Raw genomic sequence first — 14,995 nt, forward strand, 5'->3', positions numbered from 1 at the left:
TTTTTTTTTTTTTTCTCATACTGGTTTCTACTCTTTCTGTCTCTATTTAACTTCTCTGCTTCTGTCTGTTGTGCAGTTCAGTTTTGTGGTTGTAGAAGCAGAAAAATCCAGCGTCTGATGCTGTTTCAGCAACATGCACAGAAAAGGGCAAAGTTAGATGTGGTCAGCTGGTCTAGTCTGGAATGCCTGGACGTGGAAATCTCACATGGACCACATTTAGTTTCTTTTAGTGTTATATTTTCTAAACACTGTCAAGTAAGAATAATAATGTATGAATCACCCACAAAGATGCAAGGTGGAGAAATCCTCCTTCACCTGGGGAGCTGGGTTAAGACTGAGTCACCTCTTGGGTTGCTACTGTTAGTGAGCCTGACCTTTGACCTGTCTGAAGAGAAAAGGGTTGCACCACATTCATTTCATCGTGTAAGACTGGATAGTCAGGGCAGGGTTATGAGAGGCAGGTGGTTGGTGTGGTGAAGGTCTAGGATCAGACAGTCCAGGCAACCACTGACCCCAGAGAAGGAACACATATGACTGCAGTAACCTGCACATGACAAACTCAATGTCTGACTTTGTTTATATTTCAGGCCACGGAAACTCCCTAGATTGTTCTTCACCATTTTATCTTTCTCTTCATTTTTTGTTAATTTCATTTCTGTCACTGGTTAATTTTGAACAGCTAAACTATGATCATTACTGACTGTTCACTATAAAGAAAACCACCAACAAAACTCCACTGCACCACCTTATACATGTTGCCTCCAATACGCCATATTTGCAACTCTTATAAATTATGAATTATGAAACTGTCAAAAATGTTGGAGGGCCCTTAACACTTCATCTTATATGAATAATGACTATACATTGTTGTGAATGGAGACTTCTGTTCAGTTACATAACTAAATCCTGCTTATTATTTGGGGCCATATTAAAACCAAAGAGCTTAGAGCTAAACACATTACGTTTGGTAAGTAGTGGTCTGCACTAATATTCCCGTGGGAACACCATTGCAGGAGTAGGGGATGTAAACTACCAATCTTGCTAACATAGCTAGGGATTTCAGCTAATTACCTCTTTCACTGAGCCCCTTTCTATAAGCCTCCTGTAGAGAAGGACTCTAGTGAGCTATGGTAGTAAACTCAAGTACCAATATTAACGGCAAAAAAAGAGTGGCATGTTCTATAGGGAAAGTAGTATGAGTGAATCAAAATAAACAAAATACTAAAATACAGGGTTATAAGACCTTTAAACAGCTGAAAATGGACATGTCTGATGTGGTTGAAAATGTTTTGGGACGAATAAAGGAATCAAAGAAAAATGCACAAAGAGAGGAAAAAATGCTGTGTGTGTGTGTGTGTGTGTGTGTGTGTGTGTGTGTGTGTGTGTGTGTGTGTGTGTGTGTGTGTGTGTGTGTGTGTGTGTGTGTGTGTGTGTGTGTGTGTGTGTGTTCATGCTCTAACCTCTCTGTGAATTTGTCAGTGGACTCAGAAGGTTAGGCGTGTAGCTGTGATATGCTTGATGGTGGGGGAGGAGATAGAGAGAGTGGAGGGAGGCCAAGTCAGACAGGCAGTGAGTGTGTTTAAATGTTTACCACTGACTGAGAGAGAGAGTGAGACACAGACAGCAAATGGGACAGAGGAGGAGAGTATTAAATCCGTTCAGTGTGAGGTTTGGTTTCATTCGGTTTTATTTTGTCACAGGAATCCTCTGTAAAGTGGGACTGACAACTCACAGTAATAATGTGGACACGTGTTCTTCATTGAACTACATCCTCTCTTAAAGGAGTTTGAACTGCTGAAAAAGCAGCATCTGCACCAATCTGGACCCAAACAGCACTGCAGTATTTGTATTAGGAACTAGTGAGGAAATCTAAAGCACAACTGTTTAGAGACTCTTTGTTTGTGGAATATCACCACTGAGGACGCAGGAGAGTGCCAGCAGCAAAATGTGTTCTCTAAACCGGACCCTGTCTCTGTCTGTGTTCCCCAGGGAGCCTGCTGCCAGCCTGGACACCACAGTGGACTATGTTAAGGTAGGAACAACAAAGGCTTGGGTAGATTGCTACGGCTGCTGTAACTACATTAACACATCTTAGGGTGTTGATGTTTGCAGGAATGGCTTCTAATTTTCATTTTATTCTTCTTATTAGAAATAATAATGTGGGACTGGGTTTCCATACATGTACAAAACAGGATTTATTCACATACTTTACTTATCTACTGCGTTTAACAGAACTGACTGTTCAAAGACACACACATATGCCCGTAACACTCAGCTTAGTTTAGTTCTAGGCAAGTTGTACTGTAGGTGTACCTACAGCACTGTAGTCAAAAGATAATAATAATATAACGAGTAATACCAGTCATTATTTAAAGTCCTTCCACCCTGTTATGAAAATAAATCACTCCTGCAGGAATTGTAATTTAAATGACAGACACTGGACGTCAAACACCTTTCAGCTGTTTCTGCAGGCTTAAATGCAAACATCACTCAGAGGATAAGTTCACCCCATTGTCAGTCACTGGCCTACAGGTATAGTACACTAAATCATACAGAGGTGATAACAGCAGGGTGATTATTCTGTTAACACAATATCATTTAGCTGATGTAGGTTATTCTTTACAGTCTGTTTCTGTATTTTCTTTTCTTCTTCTCTCCATGTTTACTCTGTGTAATTTGTTTTTTATCATCATGGAAATCAAATCTAAGGGTAAATAAACACAAAGCAACAGCACACATGTTGAAAAAGATGTTATCTGAGCCCAGAGCAAATGGTGGTCAAAGATTGTTGTAAGTTGGCACTGAAAACCTGGTCAGATTCTTCTTGGTATTTACTTATACTTTAATCAGTTTTCTGCGTCATAGCTGAGTTCATTTCAGTTGCAATTTTGCCAAATTCCTGCAGCATTAAACTGATGTGAGAAAATTTGTTATTTTCTACCCATTTTAGTTATTATACATAGCTACACTAACTGGCCACTTTATTAGGTACCCCTGTACAGTCTAATGTAATTCAATACAGCAAAGTGAATTCTACTTTTGCAAGCTCAGCATTTCTCCATTTCTGTTAACTGTCAGAAAGATGATAATTCTGTTGGGGTCAATAGTGTTGATGAGGCTGCGCTATTGTTTTATTGTTTTAATTATTCTTCAAGGTGGTTCTAATGTTTTGGCCCTCTCATTAATGTAAATATGGTTGCCAAAACATTAGACACACTTTAACATACAACAGCTTGTACAGTGGGTACTTAACACAGTGGCCAGTCAGTGTCTATTTCAGTGTAGTTTAAGCAGATCTTACTACACATTCGGTGGATATCTGGTCAGTGCTTTACCATGTGTCTAGCCTCTCTTTCTTTTTTCCTCCATCCCTCTTTTCCTCCATCTATTAGCTCATATGTTTGGATGGTGACACTTCAGTGTGAAAAGCAAACAGCAGGTCGCACATGTGGGAGCTAACCAGACACACACACTAAAACCTGCACACACAAACACAAAAGCACTGCTTGCGTGTGTGTGTTTGGTCAAATTAGGGTTGTGAGCAAGTGTCAACAGTTTGAGTGCTGACCACACATCAAGCTACTGTATCCTAGGTATTATATAATATGTGTGTAAGTGTAGCTGTCAGCTCTGGTACTCCAGGTGTGTTTGCATTTCCATTGTGGATGAAAACACACGTGTCCGTGCACAGACAGCAACGGTACAGGTGCTAGGTCATATCCTGAGGTAAAAGGTCAAATGTGCATTAAGGGTGCCTGTGCAGTGAGCTGTGACTTGTTTAGTGCAATCAGACCATCAATTATGTATTGTACAAGTGTGTAGAATGCATGTGTGCAGGAAAGGAAGTGTCTGTTTAAAGATAACGTATATATGTGACTGTATCATTTTCACTTGAAAATTTACAGATTCTTGAAGAGAAAGTGAATCATTATAAAGGTAAACAAATAGCAAGGAGATTTATTATATTTATATAACATAAATAAGGCATATTTCCTCTGGCTGCCGATGCTGTTAGCTGTTCTTTGCTGTGTTGCATTCATCATCACCAAAACATTTAGCTTTAGCTTTCTACATTGTTACATACCAAATTTAGCTTTTGGTGCTGTATCAGAAGTCCAAAAAATAAGCATGGATTCTAAACTGTCATTCTAAACACATACATTTGCTATTAGCTGCTCACATTATGAAATGTATAGCCTATGGTGGGTATATTAGTGGCAAATTCACTCAGATTAAAGGGAGCTGGCAACCTAGGTGCCCTTCAATAAACTACTACAGTATTATAGAGCAAAATGTGGTGTATTCTTTTTTGTTAGAGATAAAACAAAGTTAGGCCAAATGGCCAAGTTCAGAGTCATCAATTGAATATGCGGTAACTGCTTCCTTTACAATAGGTGGCAGTGTAGTACACCGTATTTTCAACAATCTGTAATCACTTCAAAGACTAAAACAAACAGAACAGAAGAAAACGTGTTGATGCTCAGGATCAGAATGAACACAGCTCTTCTTTCATTCAGCCTTCTCCTGAAGAGTTTCCCATTTTTGCTTCCCTTTTCTTTCATTCCCACTCTGTCTTTGAGCTGAGAACATCAAGTTGCTCTGCACCCTCATGAGAGAGCTTGAAGACACAATAATGCCCTGTGTCTTTGTATATGTGTGTGTGGTCTCAGGTTGCAGTAGTTTTCAACTATCAAAGTGGATCACAACAACTTAATAATCTTGGTTCATCTCATTGTCACAAAGATATAAGGGAAGTGATAATTTAATCATTGGAGCTAAAATGTTTATTCATTACATTAAGTAAATAAATCATACATTTCTTAAATTATACAGTTTGTTCTTGAATTGTTAAAACTGTACTTGGATGAAAAGATGCACTATGGTGCACTCTAGTGGGCAAATTTAGCTGCTACACATATGAACACCATCACATCCCAGAGCAGCAAATGGATCAGCAATTTGACAGTTAAAAGAGCAAACATCAGCGTGACATTCATCAGGATCTTCACACCAGTCTGTCATCAAGCCAGCATGAGGTCACATAGTAGCTGACTGTGCTAGCCAGCTATTCAGGTCCATCACCCAGCCTGTGAGTGGGCCAGCCTGTCTGTCAATAAGCTGTACAGCCACTCAGTCAGTTTGTCAGCCTATGTGCACAGCAGACAGCTGGCCAGCAGCCCAAAGGCTAGATACAGGAGATGAACAGCGATAATCTAGTGTTAGGACTTCAGTCTCTCTGTTACATCTATGGATAGCGCCACCTCTGGACTCTATAAGTGATCTCATTTATTAATGACTGTAGCAATAGGAAAGGACAGAAAAATATAAAAATGCTTATCCAACATTTTTCTAAAAACTCCGAGGTCTGCCAGAGGACCAGAGGAAATGGTCACTGTCATGTAATGATCAATATTTAATCTGGTCCAGACGCAATAGATTTGGACTCACATGCACACACCACTCTAGAGTCAGTATCTACTGTGTTAGACACACACATACGTAAGTTGACCTGATAATAAACACATATGCTCATCATGACTTCTACTTTTTATTCTGTGACAATTACTTGGTACATTGCATATAAAACTCCCAGGCTGACCTTTGTAATTTGTAATACAGATTTCTGTGTATGTAGACTGAAAATTGAAACATGTTCACTCTCTGTGTGTATTATCATGCTATTCACTTTACAGTAAAGAGATTTTGGTAAAAGGTAACAATAATTTTTAAACAGTGGTTTAAGGACCATGTATCAGTTCTCTGAAGCATGAGTTTTTGTTTTGTTTTTTTACCACAGGAAATGTCTTGCACCCACTGTCTGCACATATGTTTATTTATTGATGTTTCCAGCACTCACACAGTGTAGGCATCACGTTGCACCAATCTATGTGACTGTGACATAGATCACAGTCCATTACTGATCAATGATCCATCCACAAACACTAACTCACACACTCATCCAGACTCACACAGAGAGCGAACCACTGTTATTGATATTCATTCCCTGGCATTAGAACATGATGAATGCAGTGATGCTGACACAGAGACATGATATCATACCATTGACTGGCTATCAAAAACCACTCCTGTCAACCAGGCCTCCAGCCAGAGTCGGAAAATCAGTTTATGTAAATAGATTTTTATAGCATGGCATCCAAACATGACAATGAACACTCACTGACTTTATTTAATTAGGTACACCTGTACAGTCTAATCTAATACAGCAGCTCTACCATGAATGTACAATTTTTGTTAAAACTGTCAGAACAGTGATAATTCCTTAGATTATTGAGGTCATAGTGGGTTGTGGAGCCAGGCTGGACTGAGTGTAAGTAGTTGTACAGCATGTTGTGCATGCTTTGTGTTTGTCTCAAGAAGTGATTTGGTGAAAGAAAGATTTATTGACAGCACAAATAGCCAACAATATTTGCTTTTTGTGTTTATTTAGTAATAATTGGAATTACTTCCGATTCGTAGTAAGATCATAAGAGTAGCTACTATCTCAGTGTCTCCTCTGGGTTTACACATTAAGCCAGTTTTCTAGTCATGTAGCACTGTCCAGCAAGTTAAAACGATCGTTGTGTAAGTTCTCTTGGATGTTTTCAAGTCTGAGAAATTATGCTAATCTTAGTTTGGACTTCAAGACCACAGATTTACAGCTACAGGTAAAAGTCATTACAAACTAGGATCTGAGTTTAAAAAACATGAGCATCTCTCAGATTACAAGAATCTGAGATGCAACACTGCCCAATCTGTACATCCTACATGATTTGTTCTATGTATGTGTCAATTTTCTGCAATTTCTTTCATATTCACACATGGGCAGTGTTAACATGTGAACAGATATAAGCAAAGCAGAATTAGTGAGGATAGCCAAGTTGTACGCTGTGTGGATCAGCATCAGTATTGGATGGATTACCATAAAAAGTCTGATATTCATGATATCCATCTCATCCTCTACCTTTGTATACATGCATTTGAATCAGGAAAATCAGTGTTTCAGTTTTTAACTGAACACTGTTGTACAGAGTATCTGTAAAAAGTTGCACAACGTGTTTGTGTGAGCTGTGAAGAAGTGATTTCAATCTTCAATCAGTATCAATTAGGGAGAAAAAAAATAGATCTGACGGTGTGGAGTGAAAAACGGGGCTTACCAGTCCCCATCTCATTTCTCAAGTCTAGCGGGTTGAGGCTACATTAGCTAACATAACACACCCAAATCTCTGACTGGACTTTTGGCAGTCAAGTTGTGTTAGGTAATGGAGGCACCAGGGTTTGACAAGGATGAAGAAGGTTTGAAATAAAAAAAATACCAAACTTGGTGGAGTACTCTTTTAAGTGTACATACAGAAAATAACCCATTTGCTAAAGTTGCTGAAACAGCTTTTTTTTCCTCTTTAGTCCATTTGATTGAAACAACAAACAGATAGAAATAGAAAACATAGAACCTCAGGACGCTGATGTCTGTCCCTTGTTGTTTTTCCACAGCATTCCTGGAGCGACGGATGTGTGTATTTTAAGGTGGACATTTAGCCTAGCTGGTGATTTGGGGCTGCTGTGGTTGGCAGTGGTGTGTGTGACTGTGTGTGTTGCTGTGTGTTGCCCCAGGGAATGTTCTACATGTATTTCCTTTGTGGATCCTCAGAGAGTTCACGTTGTAATTTGTGGCTCAGTTTCCTGCGGCAGAATATTCTGCTAACTGGTTTCTGTTGGGGTGTCACCCTTAGTGTGTGTTTGTTTCTTTGTGTTTGTACATGCTTGTTTGTGTGTATAAACAGTTGTGGCTATGCTGTATACCCATGCTTCTTTTTAGCATTTTCCGTGTTTGATCGGCACACTGCTAAATGTTCTGTATATGTGCAATTGTACCTGTGTATATTTTTATGCCCATGTGAGTGTGCATGTGCCTGTGTGTGAATTGGTGGGAAAGCTGTGGCACTTTACTAGTGTGTAGGTGTAATTGCTCAGCAGTCATTAAGTAACACAAATGGTCAGCTATTTATCAGCGTCACTCTGCAGGCCACTCATACACGCGCTTTTGTCTAGACATTCAGCCCTGGTGTGGACTCTTTTCAGTGGAGAGAGACAGTCTGAACCTTAAGACATTTGCCATTAAATGGCTTTACATGGTTAGTGTCAGTGTCTGGTAGCTATTTCTTCTGAAAGTTTTTAGCTGCACAGGAAGTGATGCATGTTCTGTTTTTTAGTTTGTCTGTAATACACAGAAGATGAGCTGGCTGTGTGGAAGAGCAGTGATATAAACCATGGCTAGACAGTCAAAGAAGGAAGCACCACTTATAGAAACTTAAACAAGCTCAACAAAAGATCAAGAGAGAGTTACATCAGGTCTGAACACAATGACAGATGCAGTGTGTTAAATAATAAACCACGAGTAATGAGAAGCAAAGGCAGAGAAAAGTGTTAGGAAAATTGATTGATTGTAATCAGTTAATCTATTATGATCAGTTTAAGTAAAAATGTCAAAAATTCACTGGTGATATATGACTAGAAGCTGATTTACTTTGGAATAAATATCTCTGGTTACTGGATTGTTGCTTGGACAAAACCAGTGATTTGATGTCACCAGTCAAAATGTGCTTTTTTGAATTGTATTGTACAGTTTCAGACCTGAAGGGAAAATAACTCTGATATTTTTTGTTAGTGAAATTACTGCACTGTAGTGCCGAATATGTTTTATTATTGATATGCCTCTGTATATTTCTATCCATCCATCCATCCACGTGTTTTCATGAAGAGAAAGACTTCGCCCTTGAGCCACTCCTAGGTAGTCTACACATGACTGGCTAAAACCAGATCACATGGGACTGTCTCTCAGCCGTATATGGAGCTGGGGGGCCGGAGTAAAGGGGGAAAAAAGTGTGAGAAAGAATCACTGGAGCAGAGTGAGCAGTGGAGGGTTCATCCTGCATGAGACTGTGGAGGAGAGAGACAGAGTGATACAGTAGCTGTGATGATGCAGATGTTGGGACCTTAGGTCGACAGAGGTTTCTCTATAAGAATTTGATTTATTTATATCATTCTGGCTACACTGCATATAGTTTAGTCCTCTTTAGTAAGAGGAACCGTGTGATTGTTCTGGGAAGAGATAAATAGGAATCAGTAATGGAAGTGTCTCTTGGTAATCAGTCATTCAGTTTATGCTTTGGGTCTGTAGTCACGGTGACTAGAGTTGGTATTTACAGCTGAAGTAAACTGGCTGAAGGCAGCACTTGGTTACCCAGTTAATTAAGAAAAGTTAGCAGCAATGTCGGAGCGGTGCAACCTCAAGACTCTGACAGCAGCTCTGTGCTGCTTCTACCACAAGAACTCTGTCATTACTGCAAAGGTGAGACAAACACAAGTGTGTGTTAGGATGTGTGTAATATTGTTTAAATGTGTTGTGTGTTTACTGGTGTGGAATTGATTATGGAAGACATATTTGCAAGTGCAGTGTTTTTGTGCATAGTTATATTGTGCAGCCTGCAGTTGCAGTGTGCTTTGTGTGCATGTTTTAATGTGAGTTTAAAGCAATAGTTAAGGTTTTGTAAATTTAGGGCTCCAACAAGTCTTGTTATTATTGATAAAGGGGCAACAGGAAACTAAGTAGTCCATATTAAGACATTAGAGAAGAGCATTATTCTAATGACATAACTCTGTGTTGCCCTGTAGAAAACAATCTGTAAAGTGCAGGGTAACACTTCTACCCTGAGCAATAGCTAATCATGCTTGAATAGTCCTCCTCTTTCCCTCACTCTCTCTGTGAGTTGAACACTGGGCTTTTATTACTTGGACCAGACACTCTCATAAATGACCAACTGTGTGACTGTCTGACTGTGCTGTGTGTGTGTGAGAGAGATATATAGCTGGCTTCATCCATAACTAGTCCTGGCTGACAGATGCGGCAGTGTGTGATGGCAAGGGTGAGACAGAGATAGTTACAGACAGAGAGGTACCGGGACAAGGGTGATAGTCCTCATGAGAATGATAAATTGCTAACTTGTGATAGTTTGTCTTCTTTATGACATCAGTGCAATGTATGAATGCAATTAAGTTGATTGGATGGAGCAAGCAGTAGAGCAGCGTGGCTGGGGTGATGTTGTTTGGCCCTTTACAGATCAGCCAGCAGATGTTTAGTTCTGTGCCTTCTGTGATCCTGTGGACTTCTGCTGTGAAAATACAGGATATTCAGTGATAAAGTTAATGGGATCTGTGAGAAAAACAGATTTCTGATTTGATTAAATCTCATCTGTGCCATCCTCATCTCATTTACAATAGCTGCTCTCTAGCTTTTCTTTTTCTCTCCATCTCTCTGTATCATACCCATGTCTTCACGTGTGATTCCAAAAAGCCTGGGGTTTTATTCCATTCCCCTCTTTATCTTCTTCTCCATCTGTTTTCTCTGGGTGGTCGCCATTGCTCAAACAGAACCAGCTTCTGGTCTTTGTGTGTCAAAAGTAACTTGTTCTAGTATTCTTCACCATGCAAATCCTCACTGACCTGTTTAGCATTTTAAACCTTAGTATAAGACAGAGCTAATAAAAGGAGCACAGCTGATTGTCTCATACAGTCTTGGCTACAAGTATTTGGACTCACACAGTTAATGAGTAAAATTGAAAGCTGTTTGTTTATTATCAAGGTCTTGTTGAGTCTTGTTTTCTGTACAATGAAAACCACATTTTTCTTAGCTCCTAGTGCATCGAGCGCACCCCTTCAACCTTACTCAAAGGACCCAGAACATCAGTTGCGATTCTGTGATTTCATATTCTCTCTGTGTAGCCAAACCTGCAATATTCATTTAACCCTTGAGCTACAGCCTTGTACAACAAATTTTGATCTAACAGGTTCCATTTTTGCGAAATGAAGCCTGAAAACAACCAGTCAAGGCTTGGCTAGATGACCAAAGGTATACTGACATAGTAATGTATGTGCTGCTTTACCAAACCTTGGAAGCTGGTTGCAGAGATTTGCTCCCAGCAGCCCAGCAGTGAGAGAGTGAACCAACAACTCAACAAACTCCTGCAGATGATAACTTTACCTCCAAAGTCCTTATCTTTGAGAAAAAACATTTTTGGTATAAAGTGAGCCTAGATTATTCAGGAAATTATTTTGTTTTAGAAAAAAGTCTCTTTTTGAGATAAGTGTGTGTACAGTCAGGTATCAGAAGGCAGTTCCTCTAAAACATGTTGGTATTAGGGTGATTTGCTTTGTTCAGTCATATTTATGGAAAAAATGTTCTTCAGTAATGCATTCACATAGGTTTACTCCACCATGTCCAGCTTATTTAAATTAAGACCCCACTTAGCTTCTTCTTACATTTTGAGAATTACAGATAAATCAAAACATTTGGCTATTAAATATATAAGACTTGTCTTTAGTCTCAAACATAAGCCAAATTAAATCAAATGTTAGATTTAGTGTAGACATGCATACAGCTGTCATGGACCAGTTGTGGGGTCTGTGGCTCGATTCCCAGCTCCTCCTGTTATATGTCTTGCCAGCTGCACGGCAGGTTTGGCAATACTGGGTGATGGAGAAGCAGTGTAAAGGCTGGCAGACCATTTACATACATACCTGTTATGAAGCGGAATAAGCAGAAATGGAACCGATGGTGATCGGTAGTTGTTCCAGACTGAACAGACAGATGCTTTTGGGGCCTAAACACAGGAAGAACCATCTAATTAGTAGTATGTAAACAGGAAAGGTGGAGATCTTGTGATGATGGACTCAAGATGTAGAGATGCAGAAATGAAAAGATCCACAGCTATTAGCATCAACCTTGCTCAACCAATAATAGACACAGGGCGTCCTCTCTTGTTATAATTTCATAGGTTTTTTCCTAGAAAATATCCTGTTTAAAAATTATATGCTCCATTAAAATTGAGATATTCAGAAGTTTTTTGCTGAATAATCATGGAGCAACAAAAAGTTTTTTTCTTTCCTTTTGCCATGGGTGTATTTTCCAAAGTGCCTGCACTACTGCATGTTGTGACTTCTCAAAACGTAACTTTGACTTAATGAGACAGTTAGATGGATGCATACAGTAACGTAGCTAGAGACGGTGTGAAATACAGAGTTCCAAGAATGGAGGGGGGAGATGGAAATTGTGAGTGAGAACACACAAAACGGGAGAATGATAAAGAGAAGAGGAAATACCAGATAAACAGCAGACAAAACCGTTGTTTCTTTAATGATGATGGCTCTTGTGAAAACTGATGGTTATCGTTCCATGAAAAACAAACTCTGTGACAAAAAATCATTGAGTTTGGACATTTTCTGAAAACTCCTGTGAGCCTGTCAACCTTTATCCCGTTAGAAGAACAGATACAAAAGTTATTCCAAGATTTTCTTCAAGGAATTGAAAATAAAAACTCATGAGAAGTTGCAGGTAATTGGACTAAACATGCAATAATCTTTAGATAAACTTAATTAAATAAAATTTTGTACCCTTAGCTGTTTCCTTCTCATCCAGTGTTTTAAAGATGATGGTTCAATGAGTTAGCACAGAGATGAGCAAAAAGTATTTTAAATACCCTGCTCCTTTTTTACTGGAACAATGTACAATAGATTAGGCAAATCAAGCCTGTTTTAAACAATTCTTGTCAGTGTATTTAGTTTTAAATATATAGTTTCTAATTTAGATTCTTACGTTAAATTGCTATTTACATAGAGATACAATTATACATGTTTATGCACCTTAATTAGATAAATAATAACACAAGCCACTGTTGGAAGTTTTCACCCAGCTGTTCAAAAGGTGATGCATACAGTAAGTGCAGTGATTCATCGCTTTAGCTGTAAACTGTTCTTAAAATAGCTGACATCACAGATGAAGGTTAGTCATTATCAAAACTTAAAACAATCAGAGCATACAATGGAATCCATAACCCAGGGGTTCCACTGAAGAACCCATGTAACAGAATTTCTGTTGTTTTAAGTCTCTTTTTGCAGATGGAATTGATGATGTGGGCATAAACCTTAAGTCGGATTTATCTATTACTTATAATGTAGTACACAAAGGATTTTGGCAAGATGAGGATTATAATGTCCTCTAGTGTGTATACATGGTTGTGTTTGTGTTTGTGAGAGAGAGACAGTGAGGTGAGTTTTAATGCTAAAAGGTTACTCTATACCTCACTGAACTCAAAAGACAAGCAGCTTAGCCAGTTGTCCTGTGCTTTTGATTGGTTGCTGCCTCCATCTCCACTGTATACACAGAAATCTTTGATGAGTTAAAAACAATACTTGGTATTCTTGTGTAAATCCAGGAAATCCAAAGTAAATCCAATCACTGGTGAAATTCATTTGAACAATGGCCTTTGTTGTTATTTGGGCTAAAAACCACAGCACCTTAAAGCTGAGAGATTATTTTTATGGCATGTCAGCTGAATACAGAAGGTGAGAGTGGATGAGATGCCCAGCAGTCTTGTGCTAAACTTGAACCTATGTGTTCATCTTCAGTTGAAGACGATGTTTATTGTGCTTTCTGTGATCGCACCCATTTTGAGTAAGAAAAGAGTGGTTTGTATTTTGATTGTATGTTTCTCTTTCTAAAATCTTTTAGATTAGAATTAAAAACACAGTGTGACCAAGTCAAAACATGTTTTTTTTTCCCCAGTCTGAGTCATTCTGCATTAGTCAGTATTGTGAGATGATGACAGTCTAAGAGAAACTGTCCTTTTCCTGTCATCTTTGCAGTTATTGTACAGAAACAGCAGTTTTTTCCAGTTCAAGTCCACTGAGTGTTTCACTTTTGAAGGTGTCGGATTTATGAGTCGCTCAGGAAGGCACAAACGTATGTTATCTGTAACAGTAGAGAAAAGAGGAGGAAGAGAGGAATCAAGGATGTTGGAAACACAGGCAGGTCAGTAACAGTTCACGGGACTGTTCATACTGTTCATACTGTTCTGTGGTCCACACACAGCTTGGTACAGTATAAATGCAGCTGCTCTTCAAGGATGACATCATATTGCAGGGTCTTATTAAAGGCCATCCATGACTTCCAGCTCTTCTTATTTCTGTTTTCTCACTCCACTCCACTTCTTCCCTCTTCTGCCTTCACTTATGTTTCTCTTTCTGTCTTCTATCAATCTTCTTTTACTGCTTCCTCGTGTAGATGATTTTTATGATCCCTAACCATACCCACTCGTTCACATATAGAGCACTGTACGTCCTTTTAACTTTATTACCATGCATCCTTCTCCTCAGACAGCCCTCTCATTTCACTATTTATCAGACCTGTTGGCAGAGCAGTTGCAGAAGCAAAAGCCTTTTTATTGTGACTGTTAATTAATGTAATAATCACACATGTGAGTACAGTCAATAACAAAACAAGACATATTGCATCTGCCATTTACCAGAGCTCCAACATAAGCCCACTAATAAACTGAAGTTAATATATTTACCAATGTTTTCCGATTATCCAGTTGAGCTTGTCTTCGTCTGAACTAGTTGCATAAAGGTGGTACAACCAGAAAAGCATGCTTCTAAGGCAGTGAACGAATGGGTGTAACGTAGTGTTTTAACGGATGTGTAACATAGAAAAGGTGTAATGAGGCAAAGCAAAACTAAAACTGAAAGAACAAATGTGATGCAACATCTAAATCCTATATATTAAGTATACAGTAAATACATATAGTAGTATAAGTGCAGGAAGGAAGTACTTTTTTGTTCCTTCCTTCCTCAAAAATAAAGACATAGTTATTTATTTGAACTGCTGCTGCTTATATTTGAGGCAGAGCATCAGCTTTGCCTCATTCTGTGTGAGTGATAAATTTTGTTTTGACTCTCTGAAAGGATTCATAGCAGAAAAAATAAATTATTAGATCCAATCAACATACTGTCTTCATGGATTGGATGAGGCGTTTACCCTGAATTGTGACATATGTTAATAGCAACTTTCTGTACCAGCTGAGATTTGGAGAAGGTAGATGCACTGAAGTGACTTTATTAGAAAATAGGATAATTACAAAAGCTTACAAGCCGGCAGGCAGAGTCA

General features: G+C 38.9%; 1 protein-coding gene across 3 annotated transcripts in view; it reads left to right on the forward strand.

Annotated features, from left to right (window-relative positions):
• The window catches only part of bcar3 (BCAR3 adaptor protein, NSP family member), a 58,026-nt gene that overhangs the window by 30,494 nt on the left and 12,537 nt on the right, over nucleotides 1–14,995 (forward strand). For 2 of the 3 annotated variants that reach the window (XM_026346476.1, XM_026346477.1), the window contains one exon: nucleotides 1,990–2,032. In XM_026346476.1, coding sequence (XP_026202261.1) covers nucleotides 1,990–2,032 — 43 coding nt within the window. Of the gene's footprint in view, nucleotides 1–1,989; nucleotides 2,033–8,920; nucleotides 9,347–14,995 lie in introns of those variants that run through there. The other variant, XM_026346478.1, reaches the window with a different exon arrangement.

The sequence above is a fragment of the Anabas testudineus genome, chromosome 4, assembly GCF_900324465.2.
Source record: "Anabas testudineus chromosome 4, fAnaTes1.2, whole genome shotgun sequence".
Classification (NCBI taxonomy): domain Eukaryota; kingdom Metazoa; phylum Chordata; class Actinopteri; order Anabantiformes; family Anabantidae; genus Anabas; species Anabas testudineus.